Raw genomic sequence first — 27,524 nt, forward strand, 5'->3', positions numbered from 1 at the left:
CTTTTTTTTATTTTCATGTTGGTCCTGGATCCCATATTAATGCGATCGCTGAACCTCTTTCATTAGATTCCTTATCTCACATCCATCATCCTCGAAGGTCTTCAGATTTCAGTGTGTTTTCGCCTGCCTTTTTTTTCAGGTCTTTTTTCTTTATGAACGTCGTTCGAAGGTGTTAAAATATATTCTCCCTGAAATCCTACGACAACGCTCTAAGAGCACCTTCTGGTCTTCATCACAGGCACTCGCCGGCTTTTGTGGGTTGGAGAGAAGTTATTCCCGGATAAACCGAGTACCAATTTGCCAACACTGAAGCGGTGGAAGTCTTGATTAGGTCAGTTTAAGAGGTTCAAACAGTTGATTTGAAATTAAAAGACACGATGTAGAATCTTTAGAACAACAACTAGTATGAGAATTAAATCGAATATATTAGTTGTCTAGATCGTAACACAAATTTCGTGAATAGCAGACTTAGCATTACCAACTGACAGTGTGGTAATGGCTGCTCCCTTATAAAGAAAGACCATTGGTTCAAACCCGCGTTTCGGATAAATCACGCCCTTAAGGCCTCTGATGCAGTTTATTGGTACAGTAGGTGTCTGGGGTAGGATAAAACATCGACATGACACACATAAGATAGCCACCCACACGTGAGTGATTCGATAGAACAAATATTCATTCAAACACCTCCACCGTAATACAAATGGAATGCATAACGCATAAATCCATAAACGTTCCCATAACCAATCAAATGGAGATTATTCAATGAAATCCACAAATTTAGTCAATCTGGTGAACATCAACCTTTGGCAGTTAATATAGGAAACTGCAAATATTTCTAACAATCGGTGAATTTTTCCATTACAGGTGCGACTGTTGGATTTTGAACATATAAATAAAGGTAGTAAGGGGGATCCGGCCAGATACCGTCCGTTTAGGATAAGGACTTTGTTGCAACATTATACACCTTAAGCTGTATTTCACATAAGGATTAGGTAGGTTTAGACGAGCAAGTTATTAGTAGATGAAGATTGATGGAATATTAAATCCCTAACCAATGAGAGATCCTCTGAGAACAACAGAAAGGAATGGAGAAGGATTCTTTGGTTCGTCAAATACACCCAGAGTACCCAACTGTAGTAAAAGAAAGAACTCAACTGAGCCTTATTATTCTGCATAGGTTCGAAAGCAATACTAATGTTTAAAAAATTATTAAGGCAAAGCCTAACGAATGCAAAACATTCCAAGTCGACAACTTGCGTTTTATTGATTTTTCCTCTCAGGCTCTCAGCACTGGGGAATATCTTCTGATATTCAGAGACTAATATTGGGGATAAATGTGATTCCAAAAGAAAAGTTGAAGAAAAACCCAAAATTACACGAACAATATATTTACTGTTAACAAAAGAATATTACCATGCAGATCAATATCATGATATCTTAACAGTTCATGGTCCTTCTTCTGTTTTTAAACACCATGATCAGTATATATTCAGCATGGAATTCTTGGAAATAAATACGCTGTAAAAACAATTACAAAAATTTTAGCAGGAATGTGGTTGTATAGTGGATGATTTCTTCGTCACAAACAGAACTCCAAGATGGTTTTAACGCATAATTCAATGCAGTGGAGTTCTTAAAGAAGACGTAAAATGCGCAGGCGAATTAAACTTTTCAACTATCTAATACTTTTTTGGTTCTATCAACTACCAGATTTCAGATTTTTGTCTACAATAGCACATGGAATTTCATTACAGCACAATCAATAAGCAGTCAATCGGAAATGAATTTGAATTTTTTACCTCTAATGTGTTTAAGCTTATACAGTTCATTTTTTTACCAATAGATGGCTGTTACGTCAAATATAACTGCAATGATGCAGAGATATTAGCAAAAAAAAAAAAAAAAACGTCATTTGCAATTGATCTGGTAATTCAAAGTTACCATGTGAAATGAGAGGCCTAAAAGAACATAAAAACACCAGAATTTATTTGGATAACCTTACAAGGCCTTACAAGACCTTCCTAATACCTGAGATCAGTGCATCTGGATGGTGGCGTTTTTTAACACAAATAAGACTTTAACATGTTTAAAAAGTACTCAAAGATATCTAGAAGGCATAAAGGATAGTAGTATGTGGAAAGAACAAAAACATAAAAAGTCGAGTTATAGAGGGAAAAGAAGAGCAGAAACATGGGCACATTTGAGGCACAACCACCGTCTGATTGGCTCACCGCTCGAGAGGCCGAAAATTGGGCGTGGCCAAATACGCCCACCACAAATAATGGAAGTGGTTACCACCGTGTTCAGAATGAGAATTGTAGATTCTTACTAAACGACTGACTGTCCAATCGGTAGAGTACGCGTTTAGAGAGTTGAGGAGGTAAAAATTGCTTTTACTTAGTACATTCTGAGCGTCATTCTGGGACTGTCTCTGGACTAAGGCAAAAGTATCATATCAAAATTTATCTAAGATTAAAATTAAAATAATTATGCATTTTGCAGAATCATTCAACATGTTCCTAGCTATTTTCGAAGAGCTGGGAGAAAAGAAGTCACTGTCGTTGTTAGACATAAATACGGCTTAAAGTTCTTCACGAAAAACATCCTAACAAAGAAATACATTTATTGTGTTGTCTGCGAGATTCTCTGTTACTTGAATTGTTGGACTGGAATGGAAAAGCTCTGTAACACTGCCTACAGGCAATCAAAAAACACAGAGAAAGAGATAACGAGAAAATTTTTGTTTAAAAATATAGCAGAACATTACCGTTGCATTTAACCATGGAAAATAATTCACATAGACCACGTAGCGCAAATCAATTGGCGTATGCGAGTCGCTTCTTCTTCATGTTTGCAAAGAAATTCTAATGGAAATGATGACTGGAGATGACAACCGTGTACAATAGGTGCACTATTCTCAAAAATTTGTGTTTTTGACTTCTATAAGAAAAAAAATGCCGCGGTTTGAAGTGAAGTCATACCTTGTGATTATTCTTACCGGCTTATGGTAGGATTTAGAAGAACGGTTGCACCATGAACATCTACTAATCAGAACCACGATGATGGCAATCACTTGCGTTGTTAAACACCAGATTTTAGTCGACCTTATTGCAGGCTTTCCTAAAAACATTCAAGCTATAAACTGCTTGAAAATATCAGTTGATAACAAAAATATTTTAAACAGGATGTTTTAGAGGAATTCCTCTCCGCTTTTATTTTCTCCCACAATTCTCGTCATGAGATTTCAACGTTGCAACATTCTCTATGGACTATAAGTAAAGCAGTTTTATTCGACAAATTATCACCCAGTTCAAACCACTGGGATGCTAAACGCAGGGCTTGAATAAATCCATTCAACATTACATCCATCGAGTGCTTGTTGAAAGCAATCGATTGCTTGATCCTATTTACCTTGATCTGATGGATTAGGAAGATACAATAAAAAATAAAAATCTAACGACAATTATACGAAAATAATTAATCGTGAAAAATTGAACGAAACAAAGTGGAAACGTGTTTTCTGCAAGTACAGAAGAGAAACAACAAGCGCAACATTAATATGCCAATGCACTACGAAAATACAGATCTTTGATCAACTTCGTTCGCTGCAGGATAAAGGGCTGGCCAGAGTATTGGCATCTCATCGATGCTGTTCACCGTCTCATTGTAATCGATAATAAAGTTATTTAATTGGGCATAGTTTGATGAGAAATATACTATCATTATTAACGACAATAATTTCCATCACCGACTGTCCTTTAACCCCAGCATTGTTCAATATTGGTTAGTTTCTTCCTTCTTCAACCAAACACGAGGTTGTTAAATAATTTTTATTTATTTAAAATATATTTCGGCTGACAGAGAAGAACAGAAGAGACTTCTCGAGAGAAATGGAAGAGTAGCGGACAAACGGCTCTGAAGAAGGCGATTACTGCGAAACGTCAGCCGAAATATATTTTAAATAAATAAAAAATATTTAACAATCTCGTGTTTGTTTGAGGAAGGAAAAACTAACCAATTATGAACAACATCACAAGTGGAAAGAACAAAAGGAACAAATGCCAGAATTCATTATAACGAAACATCAACTGCCTATGTATGTATCGTTGAATGTGAAAATAAATTTTCTACAGTGTTCCAATCGAACTGTATTCGAAATTAATCCATCGAGTGCCGATCTCAATTCACAAAGGTGAATAGCCTAGAAAAACTCGGATTGCAAATGCCACGTTTGTTTAGATATACGCTAAAAAGTTTTATTATGACAATAATTATTATTCACGAAATAGAAAAAAGGCAATAATAATGTGCTTTTGTTGAAATATGGAAGAGAAACGGTAGAAACATGGGGAATTTGGAAAAAAAAAAGTGAAAACCATCTTACGTCGACACTACGGTTATTCGAGAGGAAACGAAAACTATAAGTCCACTTACAGCCCACAGTTCATTATTTTACCAAATAATACTATACATTTATACTTGTTTCACTTTACCCTATAGAACGTCATCAGACATATTCATTTCACAACGAAAGAAGTTTTGAGACTTTTATACTGTTGCAAGATTCATTAGATGATGAACTTTTAATTATTAAGATATAAATACTCTTAGACGTGTTAGCTCTGAGTTTTAAGTATTTAGTGCAATTATATGCAATGCCTTAGTAGATTTAATGTCATTATATCGTATTGGAAGATGTAAAAACATAAGACAACACAAAAATATATTTTAAGAACCATCAAAAACCTGACGAATATTTGACAGTGATGTGCTTGGATAGTTCAAGTTTTTTTTCCACCACATACCGAAGTTTAACAAATTACAAAAGCATGATGAAAAGTTACATAAAAGTCATAGAGGATGAGGAAAGCACAGAATTTACTTATAAAGAACATGATAAAAGTGAATTATAGGAAGAAAAGGAAAATGTTGCCACATTAGTTGCCAACGTATTCAGAAATGTTTGAAAAAATAAACGAAGAAAAAGAAAGAAATTCTACAGACCGACTTTGGGTTGAAGATGATAATGGCAGTGCTAAAAATGAAATTATCGGAATTGTAGACTCTTCTAGTGGCCGATTGTGCAATCGGTAGAGTACGCGCTAGAGAGTAAGAAGCACAGATTATTTTACTTAGTATAAATGTCAGTTCTAAGCTTCCTGGCAAGAACATTTTCATACCTACATGAATGTGGTGTTAGATTTGTTATTCTTTTACATTTCATGGCAAAATAAAAATCGATGGCAGACGGAAAAACAGCCGAACTCCATCGGCTCGAAACACACGTTCGATGACACGATAGAGCACAAACAACGTTGAAAAACCATTTTGAGTCGTATAAAAGGGGGTCCGGTTCGAATGGTAAATCATTCAGCTCCGATGAACAAGCTCGTCGTTCTTTCTCGTTCTCGCTGCGGTTAATAACAACTTTTGTTGCAATCTCACAATAAATGTAAGGATATTTTAGAAAAATAATATTAACTCTTAACCCGATAGATCAAAGTTTCTTTTGCAACTCTTTAAAATTCCCAACTTTTCTACTTTATCATTGGAAAGAAATTTTGGTCATTTATTGAGAAACACCTTCGTTACGAATGTATTAAAGAAGGCGAAAATATTTTAAGAACGATGTCAAACAATTTCATTCAATCGTTTCAGCAAACAATCGATAGAAACGCGAATGTCGGAAGCTTTTTAAATCGGACTACATTACTGATAGTAGGATTTTACTTATTTTTGTTTTTAAATGTAGTGTTTTTTTATCTTAAACCTGGTATATGGTTACTCATTCCGAATGTATCTTTTCTTTACCGCTCCAACACCGACATGCAATAACACGACACCAGGCGGCATGACAGACGGATACAGGTGGTGGGCTCTAGGAGGCCACAACTGGCGCAGGTCTGTTTCTAATATCATTTTCTGGTTTTGTTTTAATCGTCTGTTTTGCTTTGTTTAAAGAACTACTAAAAATAAAAGAAATAAATAAAATAAAACATAAATTAAATAAAAATTAAAAAACTTTTTGTTTATCGATGTCTAGCTGAAAGACGAGAATTATCACACAAGTAGCTCTTGTAAAGAAAAGTTTTTCTTTAGATGGGAACTGGAAATGGGTTGCACTGACTGCTATCCACCGGCTGCTCGCATGAACCTTCTGGTGACAACAAATTTTCATAATGAAAACGTTTTTTGTTTTATTTATTTGACAGGAAATTGATTTTCGTGTTTGTTTTATAGGGATATAACTGTACATTGGAGAATCTGTCGTACGAAATTGCCAAAAATCATTGCAACGGCCCACCCCCTCTTAACTTCAATTATACCGGCAGCAACAACCGTACCATCTATATCAGAAGCAGATATGTAAACAGAAACAACTATACCATCGATTGGAGAAATGTAAATTATAGTAGAACTTTGATTTATTTTCAGTACATATTCTGCTTCTGTTCAAAAAAGAACACAAATATTTAGAAGAAGATTATTATTGAATGGATTCAAGCATTGAAAAAAAGAAAAAAATTCTCTTGAATACCGTACATATATCACTTAACTCTTGAAAGCATAGATTTCTATAGTGGTTAGATGGAAGAGGTAATGTATTTCATTATAGTCATGTCAGTATCGCACTATTAGGTGACGACGGATTGGTGGTATACACATGGGAATTTCAGTGAAATCTAACGCCATACCCAAACGAGACATCAAAAATCCCATTCTTTCAGGTTTGTTGTAAAGAAAAATTTGCCAGTAATTTTAAGGCGAAAAGATTACGTTCGAGTGCATTTATTTCGTTACGATTGGCTACAAACTTTAAAAATGTTGTAGCGTAACCGTTCATTCATCTTAAAGCAATTAAATGTATGGGTGAATTGGAGATGGTAGTCTGTTTCAGTTCTAAATGATATTATTGACATGGTGAACAGAATTCACACTTACAGATGGCAATTGGCAACAACACTGAAGTCGGATGTTCATTTTACATATGCAATCTTAGCGAACATGAGCAGTACATGTCAAAACTTTTTGAAAGGCTTGTTCGTTTGGATGAGTGGTTTCCTGAGCACAATGTGTCAGTTACTTGCACATATGGACACCGTAAGTGATCATACAAAATCACACTGATTTTTGACGTAAATTGAACCCTTTTTAACTTAGGCACCTCAATCTCACTGAACCAATCTATACAAATGGCACACCGTGCTCCGACTGCAATCACACTGAAGGGAACGACACATGCGTCTGGGGAAAGCTCTGCAACGTCAGCATTAAACAATGAATGCCGATAAGTGATGTGACACTACTACTGCCTTGTTAAAAAGCGATCAAGGCAAATTTTCACAATAAAGAGAGTATTACTGATGTGCACATTTTCAATTCACTTTTTACCAATTGAACCACGCAACCATTGAAACTATGGCATTTTTGCTAACTACATTCTTAAGCAATCGATATAAATCTGCTTTTTCCTCTACTATACACCCTTAGTCAATATTTTCCTGCTATGATTTATCTTCTTATTCACAATTCTTCATGATTCAATGATGAGACTCGAAAATTTGTTTGGTTCAACATTTTACGAAACGACACAATGTTATCGTATTTGATCCACGTTTCCTATAAAACGAAATCGCTGAAATGCATTTTACAACGAAGAAAGTAGTGAGATTTCTTGCTGTTTAGATTTGTTGGAAGAATTCTTCATGCATCGACACAAATAGCACGTCCTGCCACCTACTTAGTTTAGTTTAATTAAAGATGCTGAGAAATTTACACATTTGAGGTCTTCTTTTCTTCTTATTTATTTCATTTCCGTCGCTTCAGTATCAGCCAAGACATCTCGTGCTTGTGTTTTCATTGAAACGAATAGTTGCATATCAAAAATCCCATTCCTTCGATTGTAATAGATTTTGAATTTTTTTTTGCAAATCACATAAGTATTATATTTAAATGGATCCTAGCACTTCTTACTTAACGGATCGCATACATGTCTGGTGACAAGTTCCGGAACTCAGGAAAATGGGAGCTTGATGGGCTCGGACTGGGATCAAACTAGGGCCTTAGGTCATGCCCCATCATAGTTATGATCGGCATCACTACCACTGCGCTTATAAGTCATTTTTTTATGGTATGTGCGATATCACTTCCATTGTTGAACTGGACTGAAAAAGCCTTGCAAAACAATTTACAAAAATACAAGAAATAGAAAAAATATATACAAAGGAATAATGAGAGCATTTTGTTTCGCGACATAATAAAACATACTGGTCATCCATATGCCCTACTGGTTCTTCATCCTCAAGATGAACCATACAACATCATTCCTCGAGAAATAAAGAACCAAAACAAAGTGGTAACGTGGTGGTATGCAAATGCAGAAGGAGAAACAGCTAAACCAAAATCTATTTGTTAAGGAGTTTTCAGCACAAAAAAACCGAATTCTACATCACAGTAGATGTTGCAGATCTTCCAATCGCCCCATGTTTTTACCATAGATAAAGAGCCCGTCAGAGTAGTAGCATCTCACAAAAGCATTCGCCACCGCATGCGAATCGATTATAAAGTCTGGTTATTAAGGGAACAAAAGCATATGCTTTGATGAAAAAATTCTTGCCAATGTTCGATTTTTCAACGGCACACAGTCATCATTTCGAGGGGTATTATAAAAACAGAGACGATCCTTGTTGAGTTTAAAAAAGCCGTAAGAAAGATAAGATTGTTCATATTCGGGAAAACTTATGATATGAAAAATTCTTACTTATTTGTTAGGGATTCTTAAGAATTCAAAGGTATAAGAATGCTTCTGCGTTCATAGTTGTCATATCGTATATTCACCTACAACTTTCAAAGCACATTTTAACACAACATCGGTGAATAGTTGTGCAGAAGAAGAGCAGCATCAGCTGCCTATAGGCACCTCGGAAAGAAATGCTAGCGGGCAAATGAAGAAACTGAAACCGACTCACCTTTTTCACTCAACGATTTTATCCTCAGCCTGTTATGAAACTGGCTCGTCCAGGAGGAGAAACTTACGCACCGTTCATAAGCTCTCGAACGGTGCCTTCTGAAGTAGATTGATTAAAACAATAATCAGATATGCTATTAAGACCAACCGACATTATCGAATCTTGGATAGATGACAATATGCTGTAGAAGTGGAACATGGGAAGGCCACGTAAATAAAGAGTCGAAGGATGATGGACTTAAAGAGCGGTAAACTAAACCTTGGAATATTGGCATCGTTTAGAGAGTCTACCTGAGGAAAGACGGACATGTTTGTGAGTGTTGTCGGCAAACTACATTCTTAAGTGTACACGGGCGATTTGTGGATCCCAAAATTGTGGTAGAAATTTCATTCTGCTCCAAATGGACTTTTACCATGGATGACGATCATAAGAAACGGAAGTGGAAGGAACTTAAGTTGAAGTCGTGCGACTGGTGAAGACGTTCCATTTAAGTATTCATACATAAATCGTCAAAAGTGGTAACAAAATACCTTTCCACATGTCACTTATTGAACAGCTGCCGAAATTAATTCATCTGGTTAAAAATCGCTCCACAACGGAGAATGGCCTAGAAAAATTCTATATAAAAGGCTTTCATATACAACTTAAAAGTTCCGTTATGATGGCCATTTATAATGCGACTATTATTCGTGGAATATGCAAAAAAAACGATAAAGCGATTTTTAAGAAGATAAGAGCTGATAATTAAAGAAGACGGATAATCCTTTTATCATAGGTTTACCTAAATTGACTTTTAGACCAAGGTTACAATTCCTGAGTGAAAATGAAACTTCTATGCATTTATTTCGTATAACATAGCGATTTCGTCGAACATGAAATGACGGTATTGCTCAAAGTATTGTTGTTGTTTCCGGCTGCCGTTAATGCTTGGTAAATACTAAAAAATTAAAAATTATCTTCAATTTTTCGAGAATTTAAAACTTGAAGAATTTTTTCAAGAACAAATTTAAACTTCAAAGAGTATTCTGTTACAATTACACGTACTTTATGGCGATGAAGCAATGACTATCATATGTGCTATGAATCTGAGGTATTTGCAAAACTCAGGTGGTAGTTTCTTTCTAGCATTACATTTTTCCTTTTAATCCTTGAGTTTTTCTTCCTGAATTTTTTTTCGCTTAGCATTTACGTAGTGAAATATAGTGGAGAGGACATGACGGAACGTTTACAAAGGCTTTCTGTAGAGATACACAATCAAAAATGTTCGTTTTTATTGGTTTTTTAGAGACGGCCATTTAGTAGTAGTCTAACGACCATCGATTTCTCAACAAAGCTTTTTCTTCAGGTCTTAGGAACGTCACCTCCAAACCATTTAAAGGGGATTAAACACATAAACTTTAATACCCAGGACCGAATGTCTCTTAACCTCGGCACTGTTCGATAACTGAAAACTTCTTCTTTAAGCAAACACGAGCCTGTTACAATAATATTCATTTTTGTACGCTGGCTGACGTTTCGGCGGTTTCGCCTTCCTCAGAGCCGTTTCTCCACTCAGTCTTTCACTTAATTATGAAGACTGATCAACTGTTTAATTGTGGTTGCGGAAGAGACATAAATTTTAATACTCCACTCTGTACGATGTGCTATCCATACGGAACTGTTCGCAGACGAATCTGGTTCTCCCTCTGTAACAACACCATTGTTTGAATTCCAATATTTATAAAGAATTCTAACAAATCATATGCTCTATACAACACTTGTGTAATTTGACTGCTTAGGATGGCCGTGAATGAAAAAAAGATACTGTGATTCACTGCTTCATATTCACTTGCGATCGACGCATAATTAAAACATTTATTGATCACAAGTGTTCAGTAATTCTCAGCCATTTAAGTATACAACAAGAACAGTCCATTTGACTTCACTTTAATAACAGAATGGAAATGGTATTTATTAAAAAGGTGAGCAAAAAGCAGATTTGCAGATGGCAAATACGTCAGCGATAAAATTTGGATGTACCTTTTATGAATGAACTCTTAGCAGAAAGCGTCACTGGTTTGCCAATATGGGAAATTGTTAGTCATCATACAAATAATAAGGAATTTTCAACTTCGTATTGTGTAACTAAGGCCCATCAATGTTAGTATTCCATCTATACGGTGGTCCAGCCTTCCAGAAATGCGGGGATAAAAACAGTAGCAGATCCACCATGCAAGTCCCTCTGCAGCAATAGCGTGATTTGAATTTTCTGAAATTTCAATTATCATTCATTGTGAAGAGATATCGTTCTGTTGTGCATCTGTTAAAGACAACGACAAGATTTTGAGGACGAACGACAATAAAGAATAAAATTGAATCATTTGGGATTTCCAATCCAATATCTCCAATAAAGGAAGGCACTGTTGTTGTTGTTTTTTTTTTCATTTCCTTCGCACGCCATGCTTTACGTTGGGACTAACCGTGGGTATTTTCTTCATAAATCAATCTTTTCTTTATCGTGCAAATAAAGAGAAGCAATGGAACAAGCATGAAGAATTATCAGCGAGATACTGCTTTGATGACGCCTAACATTTGGAATTTTGTTTCTATACGGAATTTTTACCATTTTATGGATTTTTTTCGGTTTTTTCAAGTGTAGGGTGCCTTGATATCTCACCGAATTGACTGATATTAATGAATAAGTGCTTTTAAGCCTAGTTTCTTCAGAGTCGTTCTGGCGAGTGGATTATCCTCTTCGAACTACCCGTCGAAAAAATATGAGTTATCTCGTGGCGAAAAGTTTGATGGAAAAAAAACCACTTTTTCTTATTTACTAGAGAAATATCAGTTTTCATATTGGAGTTTCCTATCAACGTTGTCATATTACGTAGCAATAGAAACTATCCTGATTTTCGCTACGTCGGAAGCAATAATTCTGTCTTGGACGGCCGTTACGTATACTATACCGACACCATTCACATACTTTCGTTTGAATTCCAGTAAAGGTTTTTAATTTTTGTTAAAGATGATTTCATCTGTTAAAAAAAAAATTGATTAATTAAGAACAAAATACTAATGAGTTTAACCAAGTTTTAAAAAAATGCGCTTATTACGATTCTATTGAACATCCCACATATATTACTAACCTCTTAAAGCGTAAATAAAAATTGTTAATTGACAGTACATAATACACCACATTATAGGTATGCCAATATTGTACTTTTTAGACTGCGTAGAGATGGTGTAGCACAGGAAAACCTACAATTCTAGCAAAAATCTAACGTCATTCTTAAACAACGCATTGGAAGTCCTATTTCCTTAGGTTGTTTGCGACGATAATTTGCTAGTATTCCCGAAAAACGAACAGTAAAACACTTGGTAACTGTTTCATATTCACTTGCGATTGCCCATACACCTCAGAATATTGATGTAGCGCAAACGTTCTCCTACCCTCAAGCAGTTAATAGTTTGGGCGAACTCGAAGAACGGTCTATCCGACTTTACTCTGAATAGATTTAAAATGACAATATTGATATGGTAAGCAGAAAACACAATTCCAGAGTATAAATGGAGCAATGAGCAAGTTTGGATGTGCATTTCGCCTACGGCATCGTAGTAGTTTTGATTCCTCTGTGTCATTCGTTTGCTTATATGGGTTACCGAAAGCCACTATATTAAATCATACTGACTTCTTGGCTTGACTTTTGTGTAACTTAGCTACAGTAATTTAGATATTCCATCATACTTGATGGGTTTACCATGCTGGACATTTAGAGAGGAAGGCAGCTGCACATGGGGTGAATTGCTCTGCAACAATAGCTCTGCTTGAATTTCAGTACCCATAATGAGTTTTATCAAGCCATCTGTTATGCGTTAGATGTATAATTTCATTATTTATGCCCATTCAAAAACATACCTCCAAATACGATGACATCGTCCTTGGAAAAGGCACAAAACCCAACCATGAAAAATTTAAAAGAGTTACGAGAGGAGTGAAGCAGGTTTTTTCATAGCAGAGCGACTGGTGTCCATATTTATTTTTACTGCTTCTCAATAAACCATGTAATTGTTACAGCCGTTACGTTTTCACTTACTACGATCCACAAACGATTGGTGTTGGATAGGCTGCTTCTTGATCACCGTACTTCCATTGTCGTCAAGGTTGAAAATTACGCAGGAATAATTGCGATTGATCATAAATCAATAAAATTCTATTAGAAATAGGCAGATCTTTTATACTGTGAAGTGCTATTTATAGCGGAGTGCTAACGGGTCACTGGCTTGCTTTTTTGTCGCTGTTATGTTCTGTCCATTATATGAGGCGATGAGCATCAACATTCTGGGAGCGGCATTGTCATTAACAACGTGAGTAATCATCGTCTTCAAAACAATGGCACATTAGTTGGTTCTGTTACCGTTATAGATCTAATTAGCACATTCGCAGTGATGAGAGTCATATATGACCAAGAAGTAGACAAACAAACAACTTTCCGTCACTTATTTTTTAACAAGCATATTCTATGTCAAAGTGAACGGAATGGATTTAAATGGGAATTACTAGAATCTACAGAATTTTTTTTAACAGAGACGAATTTCCTCATTACATACCATTTTAAGACTGAAATTTCCAGATGCGATCTTATTTTCTCTGCTTTTCTTTGCATCTGGCAAAAGATTAAGACAGGGATTTCATTTCCCAGGATACTGTGGCATTTCCCAATGCACAGTTTACCATTGCGATTTTTCCTCACGCTTTGACTCTTCTTCGAGCTAAGCAGACCACCCATCCTTCTGGACAGGAAATTGCTAGCGGACTTATATTGAAGAATAGAAAACAGTAACTTAAACACAGGCAGAATATTGTAGTTCAATGTGTAGTCCAAATTGTATGCATTCAATCAACTATATGATGCTCGATGAAGTTGAGGGCATGACGCATCCCTGGGAGATTCATAACACTGCAACGCTTTCATGCTTCTATGGAAATAATATAAACTACACATAGAGCAGATGGAGAGAATTACATATTCTCTAAAAAAAGCGGTGCCCGACTAACAATGAGGGTAACGAATTCTAGAATTGATTGCTTTTACTCAACACTGTTGTCGTTCAGTTAGTTTTGCAATAGGCGGACAAGTTTTAGACTCTCAGCAACTTCCTTTTTCCAAAAAATAAGAGGAAATTCGACAAGATATAAAAACAGTGACGTAGTAGGTGTATCCAAAATTCTTGAAATACGCAATGTTCGCAGAAATTAGAGCATAGATGTTCCTGGTGCTACAATGGACAGCACACGATTCACAGAAATCGACGATAAGAAGCAGGACGGAGGTTTAAGTATCGGAAGACATTTGTTAACCTTCACTCGCATTTATTTACTGCTCACTCACTCATCAGACCTTTCTTGTTTAATTTCTTTTTAGTAATTCAAATATTACACGATTTTATCTTCTTTTTCATGAAGCGATCAGAGCCTTGAGGAAGTAGAAGACAAAGTGGTGCTTTGTCCACCTTGTGGCTATGATCGAAAATCATCGTCTCCAAAGCAGTACTGCTTTAGTTTAATAATTCGTCACACAGAGACGATAACTTTATCGACGATATCACTAATCTACTACAAAGGCGACCAAAAATGGCCAAGAACCATTTGATGTCTAAATTGGTAACAAATACACCTCAAATCATTTTGAGCTCCATCCCATTAAAATCTGAAGGTTTTTGTTGTATATAAGATAACCCAACATAAACGCATGGGAAAATTTAAAAAAAGAACAGTCGTTAGATGTTAATTTTTTATAATAGATAGCCACTTATATTGCAGCTTTATTGTTTGACAATAAAACAATGCGAGACTTTTCTATTTGCTATAACCCTTAACCGGTCGCTATTGTGCAGGCTGATTTTCTCCAGTATTGCTTCCATATGGTGATTGAATAAATCTGTGACTTAAACAATGACTTGTAGTCGTCTACCGATGTACCAACTCAGTGTCTTTATCTACATCTGCCCATTTTAATAAAATTCGAATAGTCCTGTACTTTGAAGACATGCAGCTGTACTTTCTTTGTATTGTTACATAAACCCTCAATGACGTACTTGTATCTGTTATTCGGGGAAACTATACTGGTGGGATGCCTTTCATCCTCTAACAGTCACGAGAGACTCGTCGATACAGAAATGTCTGCCAGCTCTAAAAACCTTTATTTTTGTTGAATAGTTCACCCATTGGATAAATCTTGTATAGCTTGCCTTCTTCATTACATCTTGCATTATCTGCTAAATAAAGGTGACTTAACTTTTCCAACATGATTCTTAGTACAAATGTAGAACTTGAAGGATGACATATATTAGTAGCACCACAACAATAATGCAGTAATATGCTATATGTGGAGCCTAAGGCTTGCCATATTAAGGCAGAGACCGATGAATATGTTCATTCCTTCGACGATAATGGGTTCTTCTTTCTTTTATTAAAGGACACGTAGAAAGAAGAGGCAAACAGATCTTCTTATTCTGACAATAGTGTTTGTTCCCAGGACTTAAACTTCCTCTATACCTGCAAAATGTTTCAGCAAAAACGGATCGATTTTCAGTCATTTCGCGAACAAAACTATTGCATAGGAAGGAGAGATATATTCAAATACCTAATAGAACCTTCCCAAAGTTTAACATCCCGAGTGGTGAACGACTTTCTTTCATCAACACAAAAAGTGAACCCTTTTCGAAATATGGAATGATGTATAGAAGAATGGGAGGATTCGTCGTACATGGAAAATACGGAAATTGCCAGTAAAGAACGTAGAAGAACTGATTTATAATGTAAAAAGTTCAACAGATTAAGTGGAATTATTTGCGGAATGACAAAAAAATGACTTAATAATCGCAAGAAAGATCGAAAAAAACAGATAGTTTCATTCGCTCACAAAATTGATGAAAAAGAAAGTATAGGGTGAAACAAAATATAAAGAGACAAAGTGTTGAAACAACGCCCCCAAATTTGTACATTTCAACACTCACTCTGGAAGAAAGCTTCGTTTGTCATTAAGCGAAGGTATAAAAGCAATATTTATTTTAAAAAAAGCAGAGAAAGAGTACCTTTTTAAGTAAAGCTCACAGTGTTTTAAGCAGCTTTTGACAACTACAGGGAAAACGAAATTGCTGTGATCGTCGCATAAGGGTCGAATTGAAAGCTGTTTACAATACAATAACAATGACCGTAACAGTACGATAAATTCACTTTTATTACTGAACTGGAATGAAAAAGACTTGTAGAACTGTTTACAAATATTTAAAAAATTCAGACAAAGGGATAATGCGAGCATTTTTGTTTCACAAAATAATAAGACATGCTGGTGATCCATATTCCTACTGCTTCTTCATCCGCAAGATGAAAGATATAACACTATTAGTCGCGAAATAAGGAGCAAAACAAAGTCGTAACACATTTATGCAAATTGTCATGTCATTTGAACTATTGGACTGGAATGGAACAGCTTTGTAACACTGCCTACAGGCAATCAGAAAACACAGAGAAAGAGATAATGAGAAAATTTCTATTTAAAAATATAGCAGAACATTACCGTTGCATTTGGTCATCGAAAATAATTCACATAGACCACGTAGCGTAAATCCTTTGGCGTAGGCAAATCGGTTCTTCTTCATCTCTGCAAGGAATTTTTAATGGAAATGACCGGAGATGACAACCGGGTACAATAGGTACACTGCCCTCAAAAATTTGTGTCTTTGACATCTATAAGAAAAAAATTCCGCCGTTTGAAATGAAGTCATATCTTATGATTATTCTTACCGGCTTATGGTAGGATTTATAAGAACGGTTGCCCCATGAACATCTACTAATCAGAACCACTAAGATGGGAATCACTTGCGTTGTTGAAAACCAGATTTTAGTCGACCTTACTGCAGAACTTTCCCTAAAAAACGTGCAAGGTATAAACTGTTTGAAAATATCAAGTGACAACAGAAAAACTTTTAAAGAGGATGTTTTTAGAGGATTTCCTCTCCGCTTTTAGTTTCTTCACAATTCTGTGAGATTTCAACATTGCAACATTCTCTATGGACTATAAGTAAAGCAGTTTTAGTCGACAGAATATCACCCAGTTCAAACCACTGGATGCTAAATGCAGGGCTTCATCAAATCCATTCAACACTTCATCCATCGAGTGTTCATTGAAAACAATCGATTGCTTCATCCTATCTACCATTGATCTGAAGGATTAGGAAGATACGTATCAAAAATTTCTAACGAAAATCATACGAAATCATTCATAGTGAGAAATGAAAAGAAACAAAGTGGAAACGTGTTTTTCTGCAAGTACAGAAGAGAAACAACAAGCACAACATTAATATGCCAATGCACCACAAAAATACAGATCTTTCATCAACTTCGTTCGCCGCAGGATAAAGGTCTGGCCAGAGTATTAGCATCTCATCAAAGCTGTTCGACGTCTCATTGTAATGGATAATAAAGTTATTTAATTGGGCATACAGTTTGAGGGGCAAGTTTTATTAAAGCTTTGTCTTGCTAGAGAGACCGTTCTCTTCCGAGGAATATCACAAAGAGACATTCCGCACTGAGTTCGACGAAACAAACGTTATTAGTGCGAAACATTCAACTGCCTATTTATGTATCGTTGAATGTGAAAATAAATTTTCTACAGCATTCCAATCGAATACTATTCGAAATTAATCCATCGACCTCCAATCTCACTGCCCGAAAGGTGATCAGCATAGAGATAATCTGATTACAAATGTCACATTTGTCAGATATACGCTGAAAAGTTCAACGATTGTTGTTCACGAAATAGCAAAAAACAACAATTGTGTTTTTGTTGAAATATTGATGAGAGACGGTAAACACATAGCCGAATATGACAAAGGAAGTGAAAACCATCTTACGTCGACACTACAGTTACTCGATAGTAAAATGAAAAACTATAAGTCTATCTACGCCGCGCAGTTCATTGTTGTAATTTACTTTTACTTTTTTATTATAATAATCTTATGCTTTTATACTTATTTCACTTTACCGTATGAAACGTAAAGAAACATTTTCATTTCACAATTAGAGAAGTATTGAGACTTTTATTCTGTGGGTAGATTCATTAGATGATGATTTTATAATTATTAAGATTATAAATACCCCTAGACGTGGTTACTTCTGAGTTTTAAGTATTTAGTGCAGTTAAGATTTTCAGAAAAACAACAATTTATACATAGTTTTCTTTCTATCAATTCATTTTTAATTGCAGTATTAGTCAAAGAACTTCGAGGTCAGGTCCACGTCTAAATGACTAGTTGTTCAAGCGAAATGGGATATCTGATATAAATATATTTGTGGGAGAAGATGTTCTTGGCTCCAAAATGATATACGGGACGACGAATTATATTAGGAAAACATTTTCACAGCGACATGGATGTGGTGTTAGATTTTTGTTTCTGTCACGAACTAGTGGCAAAAAATTAAATAACGACATGACAAACGGAAAACCGGATGGAACACGGAAATTTTTGATTCATAGATGCTAATTAAAGCAGATGTAATAGAATGATGAGTATTCACTCGTACATGATGACACGAAAAATGAAAAACCTCTTTTCCGATCGTTCCATCGGCTCGAAACACGCGGTCGACGACACGACAGAGCAGAAACAACGATGAAAAACCATTTTGATTCGCATAAAAAGGGTTCGGTTGGAATGGCAAGTCATTCAGCTCCCATGAACCAGCTCGTCTTTCTTCTCATTCTCGTTGCGGTACGTCCAGCGGTGTTTAACACATTCGCAGCGATACGCATTGATTGCAAAACGTATTGTCTGAAAAAATTGCTTTGAATGCCATGAATCTACAGATTTTAGCTAGTAATAACTTCTGTTAGAATCTACAAATTATGCCACGAACGTGTGACTTTTTTTATTATATAAAAGCAAAATACTGCTTCTCTGGACAACACGAGACGTATTTTCTTCAGTTCAATTAATTTTTTCATCAAAGGTTGCAGCTTTTAGTATGAATGCAATTAAACTGCAAGAACCCGTCAGCAGAACAAAAATGATGTTATCCAAGCTCTTATTAGGAAATATGAATATCTATTTACCATTGCAGTTCTTGTTCTTGTGTAGGAAAATTCGAAAGTTTTTAATAGAACTTCACTTTCGCTCAAACATGCAGAATATTTTACAGAAATTATATATTCCATTAACGGGATGGGGCAAAGTTTCTTCGATAACATATTAGTAACATTATCTCAACATAACATTATCCTCTACTTCATCACAGAAATTTCAAACAGATGAGAATATTTTGCTAGAGGTACCACCTGTATCAACCCGGCTCATGTTGATCGTCAAGTGACCCGAGCTAACCACAATAAGGTTCCTATTGTCTCTGTCGCGTTCAAGATAACCTCATTGCTTTCTGGTCGCTCTAGATAATCGTTGAACATCCCCATCCAATCTTTTTTTCTAGGACCTTTATGAGGAACTCTGAGTTCCGAGTCGGTGGTGTTCTACTGCGCCTTTGACATCCTAGGGAATGCATTCATCAATGGCTGTTTTCGATAAGCATGAGATACAAGTGATTTCTTCATGAATATCGGCTATGTGAAGTTTGGTCGAGGACCAATCTCTCTCCACTCGCGTTGCCGAAGGCGGCTAACAATCGTTCCGCCTGAGCTAGACGAAGCTAAAATAAGCTCATTACGTCAATGTGATATAATTGTAAAATGGCGACCACAAAAAAGCTGCAATTGAAAGGGTTATGACTTGCCGGATATGTGCTAAAAAGTTTGACACGGCACTCGTTGTCGAAGCGAATAGTATACACGACGCCAAATTGATAAAATGCGCTCTGCAGAACAAATCGAAATCATTGGGAATATCGCGAATATCGATCGATACTAGCATTATTATAGCGTAATAATTATACATCGACAAGTTCTTATTAAAACACACCACAATTCTATTTTAGTCAAGTTACAGCTTTTTGAGTGTGAAATGAAACTTACCACTTTAAACTATTTAACAGCGTAATTAGCTGAGTACAAAAAGATTCAATGTATTCGCATTTCATCCACGTGAAATACTAGATAATAAACAATTTATCGATTAATGACTCTGACCCATTGAGGTTTTGCACTACCACAGTCCGTTATTTTCGTTTAACTTATTTTGTTTTATTTCCGTTACACACTATTTTCGTTAACAAGGACAATTCCAGTCCACAATGACACCAGCTTCGTGCTACCAGAGGAGTACAGGAAAATGACCACTTGACCCGAAGCAGCCATACAACCCATCTTTTTTCTATTGGATCAATAATGCTATAGGCAATAAACAATTGTCGTTTTTTAGCCATTTCTTTTTGAATACAGTGAAAAATTAAAAAAAAATTGAGAAATCCTAAATCATGCAGCGTCATTTCTAGTAATGATAGTCGAGTGAGTACTATTACAAATCATGGATTCCTCTCTGAAAACATCATTTCAACAAGGATTATTTGCACACAAACCAAAGCTCACCGATCGAGTCGTAGGCTTGTTGTGCATACCATGTCAGGTTGGGTAGGTGAGTTGTTGGTCTGTAACTCATCGATTCGTAGTCCAATCAAAGTATGAGTGTTCGACAGACTATTCATGCCAGAATTGGATGTAGATGATCCTGCCCAAACGCTTGGAGTTTTGACAACCCTCTTCTACAATTTCTTTCTCATGAAACAATTAGTAAGAATTATATGGTTGACACTTCATATAATTCATCAGCTTTGGTACTCGCATTGACTTCATAAATAGACTTTCTTATGCAATGTAATGTAGTGCAACTTAAATTTTTATTCGTACACAAAATGCCCATAGAGCTGGAATTCAAACAATACGACATAATATTCATATTTTCCTTCAATCAATAAATGTTCTACGAAGTGAGAAGATCGAGATTAATTAGATCGGATAGCCAGACGGATTTAAAAAAAAGGATAAACATGAAATGGAAAACGTATTAACATTTAAACTGTACTATTCAAGCGATAGAGAGAACAGAGAAGAAGTGTAGTTGGCATACATATTAACAAGCGGAAAGGCTTAAAAAAGACTAAACCATCCATCAAAAAGGAAATTCTAACAGAAATAGGAACTAGAATTCTGTATAGGCAACAACGCTACATCAATGGGGAATAAATACAATCCAACACGACAAATTATCAAAAAAAGTTTACCAAGAACATATACAGTTTGCATTTCTTCGTCTAGCTCTACAAGTAACAAAAGTCAAAATAGGAACCTTGCGAGACTTCATTTAACATATGTGCTGAACACTTACGCAACTTAGCTAAACAACGTAATCATCAAGAGCCTACCTCTTATTCGGCCCTAAATCACTTCATTTAATTGGAATTAATTAGTGAACTGTTTGTGAAATCACTATTTGTTAGTTGCTATACTGAAATTACAGATACTATATTAAGTGCTTAATCATCATTTTGACCGAAACCGTTTGCATTTAATAATGGCAATGATTCAGAAGTTAAGAATTTTTAGCGGCTGTTTTGCTGCCTTTTCCAAATGTTTTTCCCCCCAGTGGAATGGAGAGGTGCAGTCAGCTCTGGATCCAGTGGACAACGGTGTGTCATTCTCTCTAGAAACATTCTCATATCCCTCTCGTGCTTAAGTCATATCACCATCGTTAGACAAGTCTGACTTTCCCTTTCTGCTAGGGATTATTCCTTTCCTAATCAAAGAAGAAGAATCTCTTAAAAGTTTAGGAGGCTCGCGACGATTCGGTGTACTCGTGGAGAGAGGGTTACCGTTCGATGAACTTTTGTCTTTGTTGGCTCTGAGAATATCTGGTTGCCGTCCACTAATGGACTAGCCCATTCGTTCTGTAGGACATCGGCTAATGACGTATTGACTTTTTCCACCTGGAAACAAAACAGGAGACTAAAACAGCTAGAACTAAGATGGAATTTAGGAAACCCCATTTTGATACTAATCTGTTTCATGAGTATCATTATAATAAAAAGAGTTAAGCGCATATATCTATCTAGAAGTCATAAAGGATAGTAGTATGGGGAAAGAACAAGAAACTGCATATAAAGAGTCGAATCAGAGAGAAAAGAAGAGCAGAAAACGTGGGCACATTTGAGGCACAACCACCGTCTGATTGACTCACCGCTCGAGAGGCCGAAAATTGGGGTGGCCTAATACGCCCACCACAAATAGTGGAAGTGGTTACCGACGTGTTCAGAAATCTGAAAGAAATTCTATAGAATGGTTTTATCAATTAAGTTGAAGATAATAAAGGCATTACGGAAAATCAAACTATGGGAATTGTAGACTCTTACTAAGCGACTGACTGTCCAATCGGTAGAGTACGCGTTTAGAGAGTTGAGTAGGTAAAAATTGCTTTTACTTAGTATATTCTGAGCGTCATTCTGGAGGGTAGGTCTCTGTCGACTAAGGCAAAAGTTTCGTATCAAAATTTATTTAAGATGAAAAAATAAAATAATGCATTCTGCAGAATCATTCGAAGTGTTCCTAGTTATTTTCAAACAGCTTGGGAGAAAAGAAGTCACTGTCGTCGTTAGACATACACGGCTTAAACTCTTTACGAAAAACATCCCTAACAGAGATATACATTTATTATGTTGTCTACGAGATTGTCATGTCAGTTGAACTGTTGGATTGGAATGGGAAAACTTTGTAACACTGCCTACAGGCAATCAGAAAACACAGAGAAAGAGATAACGTTGAAATTTTTGTTTAAAAATATAGCAGGCTATTACCGTTGCATTTAACCATCGAAAATAATTCACATAGACCACGTAGCGCAAATCCTTTGGCGTATGCGAATCGGTTCTTCTTAATCTCTGCAAAGAATTCCTAATGGAAATGATTACTGGAGATGACAACCGGGTACAATAGGTACACTACCCTCAAAAATTTATGTGTTTTACTTCTATAAGAAAAAATGCCGCCATTTGAAATGAAGTCATACCTTGTGATTATTCTTACCGGCTTATGGTAGGATCTAAAAGAACGGTTGCACCTTGAACATCCACTAATCGGAACCACGATGATGGGAATCACTTGCGTTGTTAAACACCAGATTTTAGTCGACCTTATTGCAGAACTTCCCTAGAAAACGTTCAAGCTATAAACTGCTTGAAAATATCAGTTGATAACAAAAATATTTTAAAGAGGATGTTTTTAGAGGGATTTCCTCTCCGCTTTTATTTTCTCCACAATTCTCGTCATGAGATTTCAACGTTGCATCATTCTCTATGGATTATGCAGTTTAAGTCGACAAAGTATCACCCGGTTCAAACCATTGAATGCCAAACGAGTGCTTCATTAAATCCATTCAGCACTACATCCATCGAGTGCTTGTTGAAAGCAATCGATTGCTCCGTCCGATTTACCATTGATCTGATGGATTAGGAAGATACGTATGAAAAATTTCTAGCGAAAATCATACGAAATCATTCATTGCGAAAAATGGAACGAAACAAAGTGGGAAACGTGTTTTTCTGCAAGTACAGAAGAGAAACGACGAGCACAACATTAATATGCCAGTGCACCACAAAAATACAGATCTTTCATCAATTTCTTTCGCCGTCTCATTGTAGTGGATAATAAGGTTATCTAATTGGGCATAGTTTGATGAGAAATATACTATCTATCATTATGAACGACATCACAAGTGGAAAGAAGAAAAGGAACAAATAGAAGATCTTTGGTGGATGGCAAGAGTCATTGGAGCGAAATATTCAACATGTATTCAACAAAATATATGTATCGTTGAAGGTGAAAATAAATTTTCTACAGCGTTCCAATCGAACACTAGCCGAAATTAATCCATCGATCTCCAATCTCACTGCCCGAAAGGTGATCAGCATAGAGATAATCTGATTACAAATGTCACATTTGTCAGATATACGCTGAAAAGTTCAACGATTATTGTTCACGAAATAGCAAAAAACAACAATTGTGTTTTGTGGGGCACGGATGGTACAATGGATAACTGGTGACCACCCGGAAAGGGCAATCATCTGGTTGGAAGTTCGCACCCGCCCCAAGTTTTGCAAATATCTCAGTGTTCTAGCGGTTATATCGATTGATAATAACACTACCGATTAACAGAAATAGGTAGTTAAAAATGAATTGCAACATTATAAATTGTGTTTTTGTTGAAATATTGATGACAGACGGTAAACACATAGCCGAATATGACAAAGGAGGTGAAAACGATCTTAGTCGACATTACAGTTACTCGATAGTAAGATGAAAACTATAAGTCTATCTACGGCGCGCAGTTCATTATTTTAATTTTTTAAATTTTTTTATTATAAATACTTAAAATTATATATTCCACATGTAGTTACCATTGCAGTTCTTGTTCCTGTGTAGGACAATTCTAAAGTTTTTAATAGAATTTTGTTTCCACTCAGGAATGCAGGAATATTTTGCTAAAATTATATATTCAATTAACGCGATGGGATAAAGTTTCTTCCATAACATTTTAATACCCTCAATTTATCCTCTACTTCATCACAGAAGTGACAAAAGATGAGAATATTTTGGTAGAGGTACCACCTGTATCACCCCGCCTCCTGTTGATCGTCAAGTGACCCGAGCTAACCACAGCAAGGTTCCCATTGTCTCTATCGCATCCAGGATAAGAATGCTCATTGCTTTCTGGTCGCTCTAGATAATCGTTGAACATCCCCATCCCATCTTTTTTTCTAGGATCTCTATGAGGAACTCTGTTTTGAGTCGGTGGTGTTCTACTGCGCCTTTGACATCCTAGGGAATGCATTCGTCAATGCCTCTTTTCGATAACGCATGAGATACAAGTCATTTCTCCATGAATATCGGCTATGTGAAGTTTGGTCGAGGACCAATCTCTCTCCACTCGCGTTGCCGAAGGCGGCTAACAATCGTTTCGCCTGGCCTAGACGAAGCTAAAATAAGCTCATTACGTCATTGTCATATAGCTGGAGAATGGCGACCACAAAAAAGCTGCAATTGAAAGGGTTATGGCTTGCCGGATATGTGCTGAAAAGTTTGACACGGCACTCATTGTCGAAGCGAATAGTATACACGACGCCAAATTGATAAAATGCGCTCTGCAGAACAAATCGAAATCATTGGGAATATCGCGAATACCGATCGATACTAGCATTATTATAGAGTAATAATTATACATCGAGGACGTTTTTATTAAAAAACACCACAATTCTATTTTAGTCAAGTTACAGCTTTTTGAGTGTGAAATGAAACTTACCACTTTAAACTATTTAACAGCGTAATTACCTGAGTACAAGAAGATTCAATGTATTCGCATTTCATCCACGTGAAATACTAGATAATAAACAATTCATCGATTACTAATCTGACCCATTGAGGTTTTGCAGCTACCACAGTCCGTTATTTTCGTTTAACTTATTTTCTTTTATTTCCTTTACACATTTTCGTTAACAAGGACAATTCCAGTCCACAATGACACCAGCTTCGTGCTACCAGAGGAGTACAGGAGTACTGTACGTGTAACACAACTTACTGCTGAGTCGTTCGGTAGTACAAATAATTCTTCAATATCGTTATCGTTGTTCTCAATGAGTAGTATGACAGGTTTTGCAGATCTAGGGTATATTTTAGTTTCGATATCCTCCTTAGATTCTTCTACATTTCCCTGTAGGTCTGATGTTTCCACAGTCTTTAACAATATACAATTAACATTAAGGTTTCAACGCTTCGTTCTACTACCTAAAAGATAAGGTTTCAAAAAAGCTCACCAAAAATAAGTCAAATTCTCAATAATGCAATCCCATATTGCGAATAACAAGAAAAAATTATTTGGATTTCAAAAAACAGAGGAGCATCGTAGAAAATACAAAAGTACCCACCTCAAATGTCAAGTTGAAACTCTCGGCACCTTCAATTTGAGCAGCAAGCATACTCATTTCGGCAATGTCCTCTTCGTCAATAACCGTATAATAATGACCAGAAACATTTTGAGGAACATTCGTTGGTTCCACCACTTGTTCAACAGAATGTATTAATTCCTCTGACATAGTTACACCATCCATTTTGTCTGTGACCTAAAACAAAGTAGCTTTCAAGATAGTTATTCAATAAGCTCGTCCAAACTTAAAACGGTGAAGTCTTAGTTTAAAATAACGACAATGAGCACTGCACTCATATTCGTACTGGTACACGATATGGAGAAAAAATTTAAGAAAATAACCCTAGTCAAATACCTAACAAGTACACGACCATGAAGGCCTTCAAAAAAGATGAATTGTTTCGTATTTTTAAACCGAAACAGGCGAGCGTTGGTAGAAAATACTACAGGTAATGCCTGACTAAAAAACAACCCCTTAAGCACTTTCAGTCTTAGCAGCAATTACACACCTTCTTGTTCACCAGCGAACGACAAAAACTACAATTATTTCGAGAAAACTTTACTGGCTCCACAGATTGTTCAACAGCATGCGTTCTTTGTTCTGAAGCAGTTAAAGCATCGGAGTTGTTGTTCATCTAAAAGAAAGCAAATTTGAACAAAATGGTGATTTAATAATGATTGTTTAAAATTGGCACAATGAAGTCTTATAGCTCGAAATAACGATAATGCAATATGTAGGCCAACACTGCATTCACACGCATATTGATACATCCCATGGTGAAGCAAAAAAGCTTTGAAGAAAGAACACTGTTCACGTACCTAACAAGCACACAACCATAAAGGCATTCAAAAATGAAAAACTATTTCAAATTTCAAACCAACACATGAAAACCTCTTTATAAAATACTAAAGAAAATACCTATTCCAAATATTAGTTTGGCCCCTCACACTTTCAATTTGATCAACAACTATACGAACCTTGTTCATCAGCGAATAACAAGGACTACAAACACATCGAGAAACATTCACTGGCTCGACAGCCTCTTTCCGTTTCAGCGCTTAGGAGAGCTATTATGTATGAAATACAGAGTTGCAAAATAGGAATTTCCCAAAAAAACTGTGTTATCCAAGTGAGGAAATATTAGCTCTTTCGAAAATTAATGCAACACTTGAACCAGTTTTTAAAGTGGGGTATTTCAGCTCACAATAAACTCAATGAATCAAATAGAAACCATTAGAGTATGCACTAGAATTCTACACGTCTAGAGATGATGAAGTCGTTGAACGCAGTTTCGAGTTCGGCTTGGTTTCTGAAGCATTTATCGCATAGGAAAGAGCCAAAATACTTGAAGTGGTAGTCGGTAAGCGAGAGGTCTGGCGAGTACGGTAAATTGGGCAGCTTTATAGCCCAACTCCTTCATCTGTTGCAAGGTCGGTAGCGCGTAAAGTGGATGTATACTATTGTGAAGAAGGATTTCTGTTGACCGATGTTGAGCGCAATCGTTGAATTTTCTGGTGGATTTCTTCGATTTGCTGGACGTACTTCTCTGCTGTGATAGTTTCACCCGTATTCATGAAGATGTGATGGATTAAACCGGCCAGACCAGCAAACAGTCACTATGACCCTCTTTTTGTGCAATTTCGGCTTTGGAAAATGCT

At 36.2% G+C, this 27,524-nt stretch overlaps 1 protein-coding gene across 2 annotated transcripts; it reads right to left on the minus strand.

Moving 5' to 3' along the window:
* Positions 1-20,779: 20,779 nt before the first annotated feature.
* Positions 20,780-26,910, minus strand: LOC309798123 (uncharacterized protein). Of its 2 annotated transcripts, none has more exons than XM_082646423.1 (4): positions 26,844-26,910; positions 25,867-26,061; positions 25,521-25,676; positions 20,780-21,879 (listed from the first exon to the last, which is right to left on the minus strand). In XM_082646423.1, the coding sequence occupies exons 1-4, from the start codon at positions 26,850-26,852 to the stop codon at positions 21,712-21,714; spliced, it is 528 nt and encodes a 175-aa protein (XP_082502549.1). In that variant the 5' UTR covers positions 26,853-26,910; the 3' UTR covers positions 20,780-21,711. The 2 variants fall into 2 exon arrangements, with proteins under 2 accessions (XP_082502549.1, XP_082502550.1); XM_082646424.1 differs by lacking the exon at positions 26,844-26,910 and adding an exon at positions 26,404-26,481 and having other exon boundaries at positions 25,867-26,054.
* Between the last annotated feature and the right edge of the window lie 614 nt (positions 26,911-27,524).

The sequence above is a fragment of the Mesoplodon mirus genome (genome assembly GCF_964341445.2).
Source record: "Mesoplodon mirus genome assembly, contig: HAP1_SCAFFOLD_1762, whole genome shotgun sequence".
Classification (NCBI taxonomy): domain Eukaryota; kingdom Metazoa; phylum Chordata; class Mammalia; order Artiodactyla; family Ziphiidae; genus Mesoplodon; species Mesoplodon mirus.